Source organism: Diplotaxodon limnothrissa, linkage group LG10 (assembly GCF_057381915.1).
Source record: "Diplotaxodon limnothrissa isolate DT_005_m linkage group LG10, D_limnothrissa_male_GT1.1, whole genome shotgun sequence".
NCBI classification, from domain to species: Eukaryota; Metazoa; Chordata; class Actinopteri; order Cichliformes; family Cichlidae; genus Diplotaxodon; species Diplotaxodon limnothrissa.
In genome coordinates this window covers 3,195,233-3,213,300 of record NC_140605.1, presented here as the reverse complement: position 1 = coordinate 3,213,300, position 18,068 = coordinate 3,195,233, and the positions used below count along the sequence as shown (strand labels likewise).

The 18,068-nt window shown below is 43.7% G+C and overlaps 1 protein-coding gene across 1 annotated transcript in view; it reads left to right on the top strand.

Moving 5' to 3' along the window:
• dscama (Down syndrome cell adhesion molecule a) overlaps nucleotides 1-18,068 on the top strand; it is a 113,503-nt gene that overhangs the window by 68,938 nt on the left and 26,497 nt on the right. The window contains exons 5-12 of the mRNA XM_085364833.1: nucleotides 5,849-5,995; nucleotides 8,053-8,331; nucleotides 8,497-8,772; nucleotides 9,224-9,520; nucleotides 10,784-11,059; nucleotides 12,185-12,463; nucleotides 15,706-15,825; nucleotides 17,433-17,612. Coding sequence (XP_085220959.1) covers nucleotides 5,849-5,995; nucleotides 8,053-8,331; nucleotides 8,497-8,772; nucleotides 9,224-9,520; nucleotides 10,784-11,059; nucleotides 12,185-12,463; nucleotides 15,706-15,825; nucleotides 17,433-17,612 — 1,854 coding nt within the window. The remainder of the gene's footprint in view (nucleotides 1-5,848; nucleotides 5,996-8,052; nucleotides 8,332-8,496; nucleotides 8,773-9,223; nucleotides 9,521-10,783; nucleotides 11,060-12,184; nucleotides 12,464-15,705; nucleotides 15,826-17,432; nucleotides 17,613-18,068) is intronic.

Genomic DNA, 18,068 nt, shown 5'->3' with positions numbered 1-18,068 from the left:
GGTGGTTGAAGGAATAGTTTGAAGGTCTCCTTAATCCCACTGATAGGCCTTGTGTAGGCAAAGCAGAGTCTGTGAAGGATGGGTAACTCAGTCATTACTATCATTAAGGTCACTGAGCAGCTCCTTGGTGGATGGGATGCACTCTTAGTTCCTGTCTTTGGTGGCACACTTCTGCAACGTCGTATGGAGACCATGGAAGGTGCCTCTGGATTGGCAGACTGTGGTTGTGATTCCCATCTTTAAGGAGGCGAACCAGAGGGTGTGCTCTAATTATAGGGGAGTCATACTACTCAGGAGAGTCTGTCCATTAGCCGAACCTTGGATTCTGAAGGAACGATGCTGTTTTCATCCTGGTCGTGGAATACATGGGAATTTACTCAACCAGTCTATTTTTGCTTTATGGACTTTTAGAAGGCATTTAACCATGTTGCTCAGGAGATCCTGCAAGAAGTGCTTTGGGAGCAGAGCATGGGGTATCTGCTCCTTTGTTATGGGCCATTCGGTCCTTGTACATTCCCAGTGATAGCTAATCAAGTCCAGTGAGAGCTGGCGTTATACAGAGCAATAAGTCGGGCTTGTTGGTGTTGGACTACACCAAGGCTCCCTTTGTCACCAAATGTGTTTAGAATTGTATGCACAGAATTTCAGGTGTAGCTCAGTGCTGTAAGAATCTCATCTCTGCTCTTTGCAGATGATGTGGCTCTATTGCCTTACTCAGGTGGTGACCTTGAGCTCACACTTGAGCAGCTGACTGTGAACCAGCAGGAATTAGAATTAGTACTAAAAGTTTGAAGCCATGATTATTAGCTGCAAAGAATTCCCATCATGGTCATGAGTTCTGGGTTGTGGTGAAAGAATGAGACTACCCATGTGAGCAGCAGAAATGAAATATGGATATGCCTTAGTGATAAGGTGAGGAGTTCAGTTGCTATTCCTTCAAAACAAGTCAGCTGAGGCAAATCGGACAAGGGCGCTTCCTGGGTGAGAGCGAGGCATGTTCTAGTGGAAAGCATGGCATGCTGGAGAAATTGCATCTCCCAGCAGTGTTTCTCGGATGAGCTGGAGGAGCTGACTGGGGATAGGGAGGTCTGGGCTTCTCTGCTTAGACTACCACTGCGTCGTGACTGCAGATCAGTGGCAGAAAACTGATGGACGGATGGAGGAAATGACTGAAAGAGCCAGGCCAACTCATAGTTTTAAGTGTATGTTTTGGGGTATGTCACTCAGTAGATGTGAATGCTTAGCTATGTCACCATGTGTCATTGTATTCCACCTCATCACAAATCCTTTATTCTTAGTCCCTGGCACACACTAACCTGTGTTCAGCGGTGACATCTCTGGCCCAGGGCAAACTCTCCTTGGTGAAAAGTGTGACACTTGCATTGTAATAGGAATATAATTCTGGCTGTTTCTGTTTTTATGTCCCACAAGCAATTTAAGTTTCATTGATACTGCAAAAGCTACCAGTCTGAGTGAACAAATAGTCTCCTTACAGGCTCACTGTGGCTTATAAGAGGATTGATTGAAGCTAATGAGTCTGCAGCCACAGAAAAGGGCTTGTGTTTGTGCCACTGATGATGCCAAAGCAGCTGAACGGGGTGACGAAGGGAAGAGGAAATGGCTGATATTTGTGGAAGCCACCTGGGGTGAAGTGAAGCCATAGTTTTGGAATATAAACTAATAAACGCAGATGTGGACAGAACAGGAAAGGCTGTCTGCTAGATGGTGTTAGTATGCATTAGACTGAACTCAGAGGAGAAAGGAATAGCGGTGCACCTCCGATCATTATTATTGACCATTCCTCCTTGCAGCTGTACACAGCTTAAACACATTAGGACTCCCTTGCATGTACACATGCATAGAAACATGTATACTCACAAGCACATGCTCATAAAGAGTTTAATATATGCACAAGCCAGTGGGATATGAGATAACTGCAGTATAAGCGAACACTGAAATGGTCTCAGGTTATAAGGACATGCACATATGCTAATAGAGGCCTCCAGCTCTGTGTTGAGCACTATATTCTGTTGTTGAGAGTGAGAACGAGCTAACAAAGAATCGAGAGCACTATCAGTTATCGCACTGACTCTGAAGAGTTCTTGTAATTTAAATAAAATCCAGCCGCCACCACCTTCTGTTTCTTTCCAGTAGTCTAAATATATACCTAATACGCATTAATTTACCTACTGCTGAAAAAATACTAAGAAGTGTTGGAAGATTCAGAATACAGAAATACTACAGTCAGATAGTTTCCATCTGCAATACTTTATATGCAGCACACCTCTTCCATACAAACAGCTGTAAAGTGTGTTTTTTATGGCCACTTCAGAGAGAAACATCACCTGGTGTTTCTAACTCTGTGCTTGCTCCACAGTGCAGGACTCTGTGTAGAATGTGGGGCTGCTGCCCTGTGATTTAATCGGAGACATATCTTGTGACGTTTGTGAGGTTGTGTGATGACTGTACAACAGGCTAAAACAGGCATCCTGTTTCGGTGTTTGAATGTCATAAACGAAGGACTTTCCTTGTAGAACAGTTATCAGCCTCTTGAGTGTACAGGCTGTTGAGTCAGAGTCAGCCAGAGAGAAATGATGTTTCAGGACAGACAGAGAGAAGCTGCATTGAACATCCTGGTCTGATCCATCAGCTGCTGTGTCATTTGACATCTTTGATGTGGACAGATGTTACAGGGACAGAGCAGACTGCCACCTCTGTTTCCTCCAAAATGGAGATGAGCATGTAAAGCTTAATAACAAAAGTTTTCTCTCCAGTTTCCATACTGAGTCCCAAATGTTGAAAACATAAGGTGAGGAAAGCACCCCTTCCTGTTCCTCCGTGTGGATGAATAGAAAGCCAGAGTTGACGAGAGCAACAACAGGATCAGAGTACAAAGCAGAACAGGTGTTACTGAGAACAAATACGAGATAGATCAAGTTAAGATTAAGTTAGATATTGTTGGAGGTGAGTTCCAGATTTGCAGCAACGTTGGGCAAGCTAGAGCAACTTAAATAGTGGCCCCTGTTGGACATTTGGATATCAGCTGAACAATCGGCTGATGTGGGCCAGCACTGAGATCAGCTGCACAGGACTTCATGATGTGCATGAATGCTCTACCTCTGTTTCTAAAAGATAGAAAGAGTTTAAGTTTCAAATGTAGCAGTGTAAAAAGATTTATGTTCAAAAGCTTGATAATGATGTACAGTGAAGTGAAAGCTGTGTGGTTTATGTTTGACTAATTAGTGCATTCAGTCAGAATTAGGTGTCAAACTCAATTCTCAGATGAGAAGCTGAAAACACAACAGGGCTGATGTTGCCCATTAAAAATGAAAATGCCACATTAACTTAGTACTATTATCTGTTTTCCTCATCCATCTTTATTCATCTGTCCTACAGAGGAATAATTTCCCTTATAGAACTGTGAGCTGTATGACCCGATGCCTCGCCTGGGTGATGCTGGATATCAGGGATATATCTGCAGGAGAGTCCTGGAGATGTATCAGGCTGCAAGATAATTTTGCAGATGTACTGAAGACAGCACCTAGGGAGTGGTGTGCAGGAGAAACTGACTCCAAATATTTAAGACAGGGCTGGTTGGCACTGCAGTAGCTATCTGTCAGAATAATACATGTATTGTATTTCTAATTGAATACTGTGACATACTATAAGGTTTCACAAGTCCAATGATAATGTCTGGGTAGCAGACAGATGCGTGTATCCTCTCATCTTAACTGTTCTTTAATTTATATTCCTTCACTGTAATAGTGACATTTGCAGTGTTTCCAATATGAGGCACACACAGTATAGAGGTATGTGATCTGTTAAATAAGACAGATTGTATTCTGAGAAATTCACAAATAACCCAAAGATAGTTTAAAGACCATAAATGCTCACACAAACCCACGTACATGTGTGTATGTGTCTCTTTCCACGTGCATTTAAAGCATGTGCTCCCCTTTCCTAGCCTTTTGTCATAGTGACAGGCAGTCTGTTCTAATGAAAGCTCCTCTCATTCATAAGGCTGTCAGCTTTTGATGCCAGAAAAGTTGCAGCGGGAAAGAAGGAAAGCAGGAGAGAGGGACTGCAGAAGACTTAGCCTACACCTAATTTTTCCTTTGCTTTCTCTGAATGATTTCATTCCTAAAAAGCAACTGCATTGCAGTTTTAATTTGATGATGTGTCGTGGCTTGTTTCCATGCTTAAGTAACTAAGGACTACACATGCACACACACACATGGATCCAGTGTCTCTCAGTTGTATCACTGGTTGAGTAGCTCAACCACAAGCAAGGCAAAAACTTCTTCAGGATATCGATGCCCTGGTCTCTTTTTTCTATCTAGGTCAACATTTGCTCACAATAGCATCTTGGCCACCCTCCCCTGTGTATTCCCCATTTTCTTTCTCTGTTTTCTCCCCTCTGTACTCACATTCACACCTTTCTTATTGCAACACCTCTGTCTTTGGTACCAATCATTTATTTCTAAATTATGATAAATGTTTTGGGTGTTTTTTGCTTCTACATAAATGTAGGCAGTAGTAGGGACAATGTGTCATTTTCCTAATATTTGCCATAATTTGAGGGTTTTTTTTATTTTTATTTCTGAGCCGTTTCAGAGATTGTCTTAAGACCTTCACACCTTTTTCCATCATTTTAGGCACGCTCAATGCAAAGGCCTCTGCCAGCAGGATAAACCTGTGTTAATGTGTCATGACAAGACTAAATGAGAAGATTCAACATCCCATAAAGCATGCATTATTATATCTCTAGCAATACTGCCAGAATCCCCCACCGTACGGCGGCCCTATTTGATGCCCAAACCAGATAGGCTCTTCCATCATCTGTGACATGAAATACCCCGATAGCCACCGGCTACAGAACACATCGCTCCTCAGAAACACTGACTACCTCTCTCTACTTCCATGTGTTCACACAAATTAGCATTACATTAGCATGATATTAGCACATCCGACCTGCACATCCATGCCTTATCAAAGCACTCTGTGATCCCCGGCTCCCCGTGCTTTAGTCTGGATCAGAAAAAAAGAGCGAAAACCTGAGTGAGAAAGAGAGAAAGACAGAGTGTTTCCCCCGAGAGAGAGGGAAGAGAGCGATGAGCTACATGATAACGAGCTGTGTTACACCGCTATACAACACACAGCCTTGTCACTGCGCCTCAGAGCTGATTTAGCTGAGCTAAATGGGCTGCAGCAGATGTTTGGTGACTACAATCACACAGAGCTGCGTTCCTCACTTGACTTGCAAATATTTGCTTAGAGACTTCAATATTGGCTTTTCTTTATTTCATTCTTTTTGAATGTGTAAGGTGGTTATTCCAGCGCATAAAAATGAATACACGCAGCATGCTTTCTCTACTGACACCTATTACTGCTGCGCTGTGTTTGGTACAAAATGTTAACCGTCGCTTGTGATGAAAACCCCGAGGCAACTGATCCTGTACTTTCATGAACAGTTTTTGAGACAGTTAAAAAAACTTATTGACTAAACATAAAAAAAACTGTGGTTTAATTCTATCTAGTGATTTTTCTTGATAAGTATTTTGATTAAAGTCTTGTTGCTGCAAACAGTGAAGCTCAGTTGAGATAATGCGTTCTGAGGAGAGTCTGCACTCTGCCGTCTAGTGAACAAGCAAACCACAGATAGATTTTCCAGAATGTTTAACATCACGCGGACTGACCACAGGCTATACTTACAGGTCACATGAAAGTGACGTGTTTGGTACTAACTGGCCCACATGTAGTTTACTGGTGTTCACTGAAGATGTTGCTTTGCTTTCTTTATATGTAGGTAACGTCACCTAATATGTTTTATTTATCTTTTCATTTCCAGTGCAACGGTTTCTCATCACATCCACGGGAGCCCTGTATATTCTGGATGTGCAAATGGAAGACGGGCTGTACAACTACAGGTGTATGACACGGCATCAGTACACCGGAGAAACCCGACAGAGCAATAGTGCCCGCCTCATTGTGTCAGGTGAGAGGGGGATACCACAATTAGAATGAATAGGAAGTTCTGCAGCTTGATATATATTAGCTTGTATATTAAGCTGCACTTCTGGGTTGAATGGTCACTTGTTTCACGGTGCAAAAAACTACAGAGTTGTATTATGTGCATATATATTGGTTGGTTTCATTGTGAAACGTTAAGATGAGCGTTTTTACCATCTCCATCTTTGTGTTTGTAGATCAGATTGATTTGGAGTAATCGCACTGAGACACGAAACGATACTGCACGCTCTCTGTCCAGTGACTAGGTTGCTCGTTGTTTTTTGACTCTACCTGTAATATACAAAATGAACATCAGTATGTTTTCAATAAGGCTTGAAAGTAGTGACTCAGTACTAGCAACCGCAAAATTAAACTCTTCACCAGCATGTTTACTGAGGTCATAGGTCATGAAAGTTTTCCTGGATTTGATACAACCAAATGTATTTTTATAAAACAAACACTCGGAAAGCACAACTTCCTGCAGTGTTTTATACCGATGTCAGCATTGTTAATATGGGCATCTTGTGTAGTATATTCATCTTTCTGTATCATTGTGTCATATAAGGTTGTATTGGAAAAAATAATGTTTTAAAGAGGTCAAACAAAGAAAGTGCTAATGTCCCCCAAGGTCTAATATATTGCTTTAATGTTTGAAGATTTTCATGGCCTACCTATGACCTTGAAGCACTACATACTAAAATAGTGTATTTTATTATCTTTACCCATATGACTGGAGCAGAATCGGCTGAAATCTTTGGCTTATTTAAGCTGTAAAAACTTGAGACGTAAAGCATCGTACTGAAGAAATAAAAATGGGGTTTAACAGCTTTCTCTCCCTTTCATATGATTGTTTTGGGGTTTTTTTTTTTTCAAAGTTAACTTTGACTCTGAAGGTCAAAGTCAAATGCTTAGCCAACCCGGGTAATCATGTCCCCTAAGGCCTAGTATATTGTTGTGAAGTTTGAAGACGATTCATAACAAACTGTGGGTAATATGAAGTTTTTGCTGATTTCACTGTTTTTACTGTTACAGTGATGGGAGATACCAAGATACCAATGACAGCTTATACTGTTGATGGTATCTGTCAGACCGTTAGAAAGAAAGAATGCAGGTTTAAGCCCTTTACCCGGCACAGGCTAATTGAAATCATGCCAAAACAACCAACAGTGTGTTTTTCTGCGTTAAACAGATGGCCAAAGAGTCAAATTTACACTACACAGCTGTTTGCATAACAACAACCAACAGCTGATATGCGATGGGATTTTTTTTCCAAGTTTCATATTTAAAGCTTAAGGTAATCAGTGTGTGAGTTTCAATACTGCGGTGTGTTTGATCTGATAAAAGTTTCATAATGGCATTCACATCGGCCCCAGCATATGTCAGTAACAGCAGGTAAACCCTCTAAAAATGTCCCAGTCTGTTGCCTTGATTTCAGTTTAGAATAATATGGTTAATGTGTTGCAAATACCAGCTGGTGATACCACACACTGTTGGATAAAATGACACAAGACAAGTAATCAGACACAAGGACAGGAAGCACCATGACACAGTCAGATAGGGTTTGCTGTTGATTTAGTGTGCCTTCAGAAACACTGACTGCATGTGAGAGGACCATATGGAAATAAATGTGAGCTTGTAAAAAAAAACATGTTGGTCAGTTGAATTAAACGGAGGGCGACAGGATAAAAACCCTTGAACTAAAGAGTGGGTGACAGGCAGTAAAGGCCATGAGAACTCTCCAGTTTGGGGGAGGACTTCAGGATAGAAAAATACCCTCCTTTCCAAAACCATTTAAAGAGTCACTCTGCAGATTTCAGAGTATTGATGCAGTATTTTTAGTTTGTAAGACATTCATTCACAAGATAGGCAGGGTTGTACCATGTTTACTGATGGGGGGGGGGGGGGGGGGGGGGGGACTAGAGCCATTACACTAAAATTTAAAAAATCCCATTCTCTTCCTTTGGCTACTCATGAGTTCACGATTAAACACTTTTCCACTTTTAACTCCTTGTGCTGCATTTAACCCTTTTTGAACCCACGCAGATCCGACCAATTCTGCACCCCACATCCTGGATAGCTTTGAGCGCCGTGAGGTGATGGCATCTCATCGAGTGGAGCTCCCTTGCAAGGCCTCTGGTCACCCTGTACCCAAATACCGCTGGCTGAAGGACAACCGCCCGCTGGAGACAGACTCGCGCTTCAAACAGAGTGTGACAGGCCTGCTCATAGAGAGAACCCAGCCCAGTGACACAGGGACGTATGTGTGTGAGGTGTGGAATGGCTACGGCAATGCCGAGGTGGTTGGCAGGCTGCAGGTAAAAGGTCAGTGTCCTTGTGATGGTGCTAAGTAAGGCTGTGGAGTTTTTTTTATTATGGAGCAACGAATCAAAAGAGGCAGATTCTTTTGCTTTTTAAGTGTGAAGCACTTTTGTTTACATTTTTTCATCTATCTAATGATGATAACTTGGTACCTCCACTAAACTACAGAGCCCCTCAAGGTCATGGTGAGTCCGCGGAAGGTGAAAGGCAGCGTGGGAAGCCAGGTTTCACTGTCCTGCGGTGTAACGGGCTCCGAGGAGTATCAGCTGTCCTGGTATCGCAACGGAGAACTCATCTACCCCAGTAACAGTGTCCGCATGACAGGCCAAAACAGAGAGAACCTGGTCATGGCTGGCATGGCCAAGAGTGACGGAGGAGCCTATCAGTGCTTTGCCAGACATGGCAAGATGTCTGCCCAGGACTTTGTTCAAGTCATACTGGAAGGTCAGAATTCACAGTGAGACGTGTGGGTGGGAGCAGTGCGTGTGCACCATTTTGGTTTTGTGTGCACAGCAATTGTGTGTATCTATGCATATGCAAGTCCAGACTGTGCTGTGTGAAGCTCAATCCTGCAGGGCCCAGCCCTTTTTTATAAGATTTTCTGAAAAGCCTTGAGCTGTACATGAGCTGGTTGCTGCTGCAGTGTCTCCCATAACCAGGGTACTATAAGGGGAATATTGATAATCAATAATGCTGTGGAGCCAGAGAGGAGCTGGATTAATCTGCTCCTCATTCTGACACTGCTTTTTATACTGGAGATGTGCATGTTTTCCACTAAAAGTGCAGATTTGGACAAGATTCTCATTCAAAAGCATCAGATATGAATTGACATGCATCCCTTATGAGGGGAACAACAAAATATACATCACCGTGTGAATTTTCTCCCTCTGTGCAGATGGCACCCCCAAAATTCTGGCTTCGTTCAGCGAGAAGGTCTACAACGTCAACGAGTTTGTGTCATTGTCGTGCACAGTGAAGGGCACGCCAGAGCCGCGGGTAACGTGGACTCTGGACGATGAGCCCGTGGTACGGGACAGCCGCCATCGCATCTCCTACTACACCAATGCCGAGGGCCACGTGGTGAGTCATCTGAACATCAGCCAGACTCAAGTCCCCGATGGAGGAGTGTACCGCTGCATCTGCAACAACTCAGCTGGGACCGTTTCCTACCAGGCGCGAATAAACGTAAGAGGTGCTTGTCAGATCAACTCTTCCAACACACCATCACATATACACATCGACATGCCTTGAGTCACTCTGTTTTGACGCATTTCTGATTGGCTACTTTAAAAGTGCACGTGATGAAAGAGGTTTTATTATGCTGTCGTGTTTCTAGCTTTTCACATACTTTTAAATCTGATAGCGTAGCTTGGCTCTGTTTCTCCTCAGAATATAGCAAGACGCCCAGAAGATGCTTTTCCTGTTATCTTTCCACTTTTCCAGTTTTTTGGGGGTATTTTTGCGTTTGGATTTCACCATCTCTATATCAGGACAGTTATTACTGTTGACTGTACTGCTATATGCATTCTACAGGGACATGGCTTGCTGAATTGCTGCTGTCATGTAGTGACACTGGGGCGCTCAAGCTTGCCGTGCTTTCCAGAACATTATTATTTCTCTATTGCAGAGAGGGAATGTTGCTTTCTTTGTACAGATTGGTCGGATTTGATTGCTGCTCAGTCTTGCATGTTGTGGGGCTAAATAGGGCGATCCTCCAGCCCTTAAGCGAGGGTTCATGGATGCCAAATGCAGCCAAGCAATGAAGATAAATCTCCACAGGTGCCAACGCGGAGAACGTGTAATGACTGCTTCTCACGTCATTGGCTCCTTAATCGTGCTAAAGAGAGTAGCAACCCAGGATACGCTTGTATTCCAAGTACACTGCAGAGCCTAGTTAAACTGTCTTCTCCAGTGCTTTAAAGAGACACCTAATAGTCCATTTCCCTGATAGACACTGAGCTATGGAAGCCTATTGGTTATTCTGTTGGTTTTTCACAAGTGTGCACAAAAGGCGGCAACGTGAGTAATGGCTTTGATAATAGCTTCATGAGTGGAGAAAGCGAACATTCGACTCTAATGCTTGTCAGAAGCAATCACAGCCTGCACCAAAGAGGTGGGAGCAAAAGGTAATATTCACTACAGTCTCAAACAGAAAGATGCACCAATCCCTGAATCTGGCAAAGCAGGATGTGACGCGAACAGAACAGCAGAACGGTCCACCCTGTGATGATTCGTAGTCTCATTTGTGTTTTACGGTCCTTCTCGCTTAATCGAGCAGTCTGTAACCCCTACGCACATCTGGGTCATTTTTTATGTCACAGTATCAGAGTGAATCGAGGCATGTACAACTTTGTGGTGTCTTAAAAACACACAAAACACAGAAAAGCTAACTTTCACACCACAAACCACCTCAAAATCATTTTAAGAGAGTTGTCTCTCCAATGTGTCCTTCAAGGGCCTGCCAGCATCAGACCAATGAAAAACCTCACTGCCATCGCTGGGCGGGACATGTACATCCACTGCCGTGTCATTGGCTACCCCTACTACTCCATCAAATGGTACAAGGACTCCAATTTGCTGCCGTACAACCACCGACAGCGGGCCTTCGAGAACAACGGCACCCTGAAACTGTTTGACGTGCAGAAGGAGGTGGATGAAGGAGAATACACGTGTAATGTGCTGGTGCAGCCACAGCTGTCCACACACCAGAGCGTTTACGTTACAGTGAAAGGTATGAAACAGTCTAATTGATTTTCAGACAGACAGCACGGGACTCGTTCTATATTTGGTCCAATAAAACAAGATTTAGTTCATTTAGCTGTGCGACATCATCACGTTTACCCATCTGCGAGGCCAATAAGCAGCTGTTTCAGATGTACGTTCGCATTTGTACGGTACTGTATTGTACTCTGTGTTTGCAGAATACATTTGTGGTTACGCTGTCATTAATCTCTTTGCAATTCAAAGGGAACGGCTTTATCGGTGTACACACTGACCCCGTAGTGCCTTTCCATCGGAGGTGTATGCCCCCTTTCCTCGTTGCAGAAAACACAGATATGCAGAGTGATATTTGTATATCACTACCTATGAAAAAAGCACTCACATCACTGATAGCAAGGCACCATCTCCATCATCCCAGCCAGCTTATCTGGAGCTCATCTGAATATGCAGCAGGACTGAGAAGAGCCAGATGATGATAACCTCCGATGGCTCTCTTTCTTCAGTGACGCAGCATAATTTCAACTGTCCTATGGGCCGATCCCCACCCCCCCACACCACCCACTCTCACTGGTCTTGACGTGCTAACGAGCGTTTGAGGGGGAAATCACACAGCATAGACAAAGCGACACTTCTATTCCACCTTGGCTAATTTGCCTCTCAGCTGCTTAGCATTCCACCGCTGCCGAGAGGGAATCCCCAGGAACCTATTATGCTTATTTTGTTGTGAATTAAATAAGCGCTGAAGTGCTGCTTATTCCAATGTTATTTTAAATCATTAATTAAAGCATCTGGTTCTCACGATGGCTACAGTGTCCCCAGAGAGCCGAGTGAGAGTGAATGCTATATGCTTATGTTTTGAGAGGCTTCAGCTGCTCCACATGAGGCGAGCTAATAAAATATTTCTTGCTTTCCTGAAAAATCACAGCTTAATGTGGAAAATAAGGTGATAAAGAGAGAACTGGGCCTAATGAGTTGCTATGCGAGTGTTTTGTAAAGTAGCTCAGCCGCGGTGTATAGTATGTTAATGTGTTGATTATTAATGTGCATGAGTGGTTAGTGATTTTGAGTAGCTCTGGCTGAAATTAAACAACCTGTAACCCGCAGGCCTGAAGCAATATTCCCGTCTCTGTTACAGTCCCGCCCACCATCCAACCATTTGAGTTTCCCCGGTTTTCCATCGGCCAGCGAGTCTTCGTCCCCTGTGTGGTTATGTCTGGTGACCAGCCCGTCTTCATCACCTGGCAGAAGGATGGTCGGCCAATCCCGGCCAGCCTGGGCGTTACCATAGACAACATAGACTTCACCAGCTCCTTGCGTATCTCTAACCTCACACTGATGCATAACGGCAACTACACCTGCATCGCACGGAATCAGGCTGCTGCTGTGGAACACCGGAGTGAGCTCATTGTCCGAGGTGAGGAGGGGAGAGATGGGTAAGAGAGTCAATCTGGATGTGATTTACAGAAGTTCAGTGCTGTGGAAAAGTTTGGATCCACCCCTCATTTCTTTATGTTTCACGTGCAAGCAGCCAGACTTTCTTGTAAAAAGATTTTTTAACTGGCTTTGAGCAGTAATTCTCCAGGCTTTCTGAAAGTTTAATCAATGAAAACTGCCAAAGATTAAACAGTTTGGGTACTTTTTCAAGTGGTGGACAAAACAAGAAGTGACAGACAGCTATATAAAAAGTTATGTACAGCATAGAGGCCTGATTTGAGGTGTGGTGCTTTTATTTGGAAGATTTTGCTGTGAACAGACAACATGCAGTCAAAAGAGCTCTCCATGCTGGTGAAATAAGCCATCCTTAAGCTGCAAACACAACAAAAACCCCATCTGAGATACTGCTACAATATTAGGAGCGGCAAAATCTAGTTTGGCACATCCTGAAAGAAAGAAAGCACTGGTGAACTCCGCAAGATCGCAGAATCATTTCCATGGTGAAGAGAAACCCGTCCACAACAGCCAACAAAGTGAACAACACTCTCCAGGAGGAAGGTGTATCGATATCCGTGTCTACCATAAAGAGAACAGTGCGTGAAAGTAAATACAGACGGTTCACTGCAAGGTACAAGACCTCAACAATAGAAAGGCTGGGTTGGACATCTAAAAAAGGCAGCACAGTTCTGGAAAAACCTTCTTTGGACAGATGAAACCAAGATCAACCTCTACCAGAATGATGGCTAGAGAAAAATACGGAGAAGGTGTGAAACACCTCATGATCCAAAGCATACCACATCATTGGTAAAACAGGGCGGAGGCAGTGTGTTAGCCTCGGTGTGCACTGCTGCCAGCGACAGTGGGACACTGTTTATTGACGATGTGATACAGTAAGCAGCTGAATGAATTTTGAGGTGTTCGGAGACATACTCTCTGCTCACATCCAGCTAAATGCAGTCAAAGTTCTTGGGTGGCGTTTCTTAATAAAGTTGGACAATTACCCAAAACATACAGCTAAAGCAACCCAGGGGTTTATTGAAGCAAAGAAGGCAAATATACTTGAATGGACCAGTCAGTCACCTGATCTTGCTGTCGCGGCCCAGTGGCCACCAGAAGTATGGACTCGAGTGTAGACAGCACACGGAAGCACGGAGAAAGAGTGAAGGCAACACTTTCTTTACAGAGAGTGAAGGAAGCAACAGTGTAACTAAACCTACACACGAGGTCCTTGGAGATTCAACCGAAGGAACTTAACAACAATAAAGATCACTGTGAACTAAGCACTTGAGTTTCACAGTGATAAACTGATTACCATGAACTATAACAACACTAGGATTAACGAGAGCATGGCTATGATAGATACTAAACAACAACACATGAAAATCACAAAACAGTAAAAATTCCAAGCTATGAAAAGAGTCCATGAGTGTTGCCCAAGAGCTGACGTGTTCAAGGGCCAGCAAACCCGATACGGGGTAACTGCCCGCACAGGAACCCTGTGGCGTGGAGGTAAGGAAGAGGCTAGACTGGGGTCACGGAGCCGGGGAGTTCGGAGTCACTGTAACTGAAGGAAGCAGACGTCAAAGGGAGTTCTAGACACAATAGATTGCGTGCAGTCTTACTTTCTGCAGGCGGGCGCAAAGTGCGAAGGGGTAAATGGTCTGGGTGAGCCGAGAGAGAGTCCAGAGAGGGTCCGAGATGTTCCAGTGAGTTTGGCATGTAGGCAGGCAGCAGTGAAGCGGTGAGGCAGCCGGGCAGGCCAGCGACTGAGAAGAGGTTAGTTTATGGCAGGTTAGGTAATGACATCCCAGAGGATTACTGCGAGTGAAAGAGAAGCACAGGTAAGTATGAGCAACACTATGAGTATCAAACATGAGCTGTGACAGCCTTCACTAACTGAGGTTATCAGACAATCTGCCGAAGAGGGATTGTGAGCGCTGGCAGCCAAATTACTTCCAGGTGCAGCCTGTCAGTGATGAAGCGGTGACTCCGCCCAGAGGTGGAATCACCAACGCTGTGGAAAAAGCTAAGTTTACTCTTTAACAAGATTTCAGCTGGTAAAGACTAAACTTCAGACAGAAAGGGCCACAAATAAACAGCAACTGCAGTAAAGGCCTGGCAGAACATTAAAAAGTAGGAAGCCCGGCATCTGGTGATGTCCATGAGTTCAAGACTTTGAGTATTAGAACTGAACCCCTTAAATGAAGGGACTGTGTTAAAATGCTTTAGTTCCTCACATTTTTATGCAGTCTTTTTGTTCAACCTTCTGCAGTTCAATCGCATCGGAGTTACTTCATTTCAATGGGCGACCGTGGCTCAGGGGGTTGGGAAGCGTATCTGTAACCGGAAGGTCGCGGGTTCGGTCCCCGGGCTCTCTGTCCTGGTTGTTGTGTCCTTGGGCAAGACACTTTACCCTACTGCCTACTGGTGATGGCCAGAGGGGCCGATGGTGCGATATGGCAGCCTCGCTTCTGTCAGTCTGCCCCAGGGCAGCTGTGGCTACAACTGTAGCTGCCTCCACCAGTGTGTGAATGTGAGAGTGAATGAATAGTGGCATTGTAAAGCGCTTTGGGTGCCTTGAAAAGCGCTATATAAATCCAATCCATTATTATTATTATTATTATTATTATTATTCAAATTTGTTGTGGTAAAAAACTTGGAAAAATCAGGAAAAACTTGTCTCTGTCCAAATATATATGGACCTAACTGCATCAATGATCTCAAACGGTGCACATTGTGGGATCATCCTGATAGAGAATTGAACAAACAGCAGCCAGCATCCAAAGACAATCGATGAATGTCCTTCAAGAAGCCGGGAGAACTTTCCCAGAAGACTGCTTAAAGAAACCCACAAGAGTTCAGAATGTCTTCAGCCAGAAGTGGCCCTCTGGGCAGGTTTGTGTGGCTGTATGTGGCCCACAATATAAAATGAGTTTGACATTCCTGCTTTAGCCCTTTAGTAATTCTAAACCTTGTGAGAATTGTATAAACTTTTTTGCATTTATGTATGTTTACACGTTTCAATAAATCACTGTTCCTATTTCCCATTTTCCTGGAAAATGTAAAGAAATGAGGGGTGGCTGCACTTCTCAGGAGTTTAAGGAAGCGGATGTTTGCGGACCACACTGTACTTTCACTTGGTCTTTTTCCCCATTCTGAACTGAAATGTTCCTGTGACTTTTTAGATGTAAAGATCTCACAGTAAGGTTTCTTCACTTGCAGTTCCTCCCAAATTTGTGGTGCAACCTAAAGACCAGGATGGCATCTACGGGAAAGCAGTGATACTAAACTGCTCAGCTGAAGGCTATCCTGTTCCTACGATCCAGTGGGAATACTCTAAAGGTAAACCTGCAAAGTTTACACACACGTTGATTACACAGCCGTCTCCCTGAGGTTTGTTGCAAGTGTTGGATGTTTTACATGTTTTCAAACACTTTTAAAATCATTCTCTTGAGTTGAGAAGAGTTGCTGCATTGAAAAATACTGTTATTTATTCATTATTTATTTATTTAACCTACAGCAAGCTTATCCTCTGTTGCCAGCACACCTAATACGATGTCCACAGCCATGAGGATGAATGCATAAAAACCCTCAAGTCAAACCTGCGTTTCAAGGAATAGTTTTCTGTTTCTCTGTAACGAGGAAGTGGGTGTGAAATTATGTAACTGTGGTACTTCACGTGTAACATTTCTCAGCCCAGCTGGACACAACAGCAAAGTTTGAGATATGAGATATAAGATAAAAAAAATGCATAATTAGAGTTTTTAATTCTTTCAGTTAAACTGGCAGCTGCAGAGCAAGAAGACGTGTGTTTAATGGTTTGAGATCTCTGAAGGTTTTCATAACATAAACACATAAAATAACAATGACTTGTTTTTTATTCCTCTTCCATTGGACTAAAGCTGGGCAAACACTGTGCGACTTTTTCAGTCGCGTTTTTCAGCTCCTGCTCAAACAGTACAATTGAATCGCAGAGGTTAGAAGTTCATAGGTCACGATGCAGGCTCTCACACGATACGGCCCGATGCTCTGATGCGACCTGAGTGCTCACACTGTGCATCCATAACATGAAGCTTATAACACAAAATCTGTCTCTCGCTCTCGCTCTCTGTCTTTCACTCACTCAGACACACACACACACACACACACACACACACACACACACACACACACACACCGTCAACTTTAGTAAATTGCTAATGAAGAAACGCTGACCAGGCAGCTGTGATTGAGCAGCAATGTCCATCCAACTCTTTCCACGGCTGTTGTGGTTGTGATAATGTTGTGAGGCCACATCGAAAAGACTCGGCTGAGCTTGCCAAAGTTGGTCCAAGTTGGAAACTCGGGCCGATCCCTAAAACTGTCGCACGACTGAAAAATCGTCTCCAAATATCGCACAGTGTATGGCCAGCTTAATTTTCCGTCCATCGTTTGGGGGGCGCTGGAGGCTGTTCCAGCTGCTATGGGTGAAGGCAGGGGGACACCCTTGATGGGTCTCTCAAATTCACAGCTACGAGCAATTTAGATTCACCAATTAACCCCACTAGTGGGGGTTAGTGGACTTACGTATAAATGAAAAATTCTGAGTTTGCACAATCTCAGTATTTGTAAGACTCTTTCCTCTTTTAATGTCAGTTTTACTGTGTAACAAATGCATTACTATTGTCCCTTACCACCATTTCTCTTTTGAAAACTTCAGATTTACAGTATAGGCTTAATTATAAAAAGGAATTGTGGGATATGTGGTACTCAAACCGTACTAGACTAACACTAGCTCATTTGAACCCATAAAACAAAGCCTTACTATTTCTGTAGTATAAATAAAATGCACAAAATGTAATGTTTTTATCTGTAAAGGTTTTCATTGAGACTTTAGCAGGAGCATCGAACAGCAAACTGGACTGCCTCATGCAGTTTACTATTGACAAACCGTGTATTTTCTCTGACAGGCGCTGGAGTCCCACAGTTTAAACCCATCCCCCTCAACTCAGGCTTTCGGATTGAAGTGTTGGTCAACGGCTCTCTGCTCATCAAGCACGTGCTGGAAGAAGACAGTGGTTTCTACCTGTGTAGAGTCAGCAATGACGTCGGGGCCGACGTGAGCAAGTCGATGTACCTCAACGTCAAAAGTAAGTCTGACAGGACGACAGCACCTATTAGAGCCAAAGAATGTAAATTTGGCATGTTTGGTTTTTGTCCTGTTGACTCTCCTCTTTCATGCACCAGCTGCTGGTGCATTAAAACAAAAAGTTAAAGCTAAAGCACAAAGGTTAAGTGAGCTGAACTTCGACAGTCAGTCAGGCCACCAGAAAGATGTCACCACGGTTGCTTGCGCTGTGCTTTCTGCCTGAACGAATCCCACGAAAGCAACGCACACAGCCTCTACACCACATCTCTTGGAGAAAGTACAGCATTTATCTGCTGTGTGGCCAAGGATTTAGCTCCCCTCCATTAATCCCTGAATTCTGCATGCGAGCAAGAGCTGCCATGTGGAAAAGAGGGCTGTGGAATACAGCAAGGGAGTTTGGAAGAAGGAATAGGTTATCCACGTCTTTTCTCCTCATCTCTGTGTCCTATATGTCTTC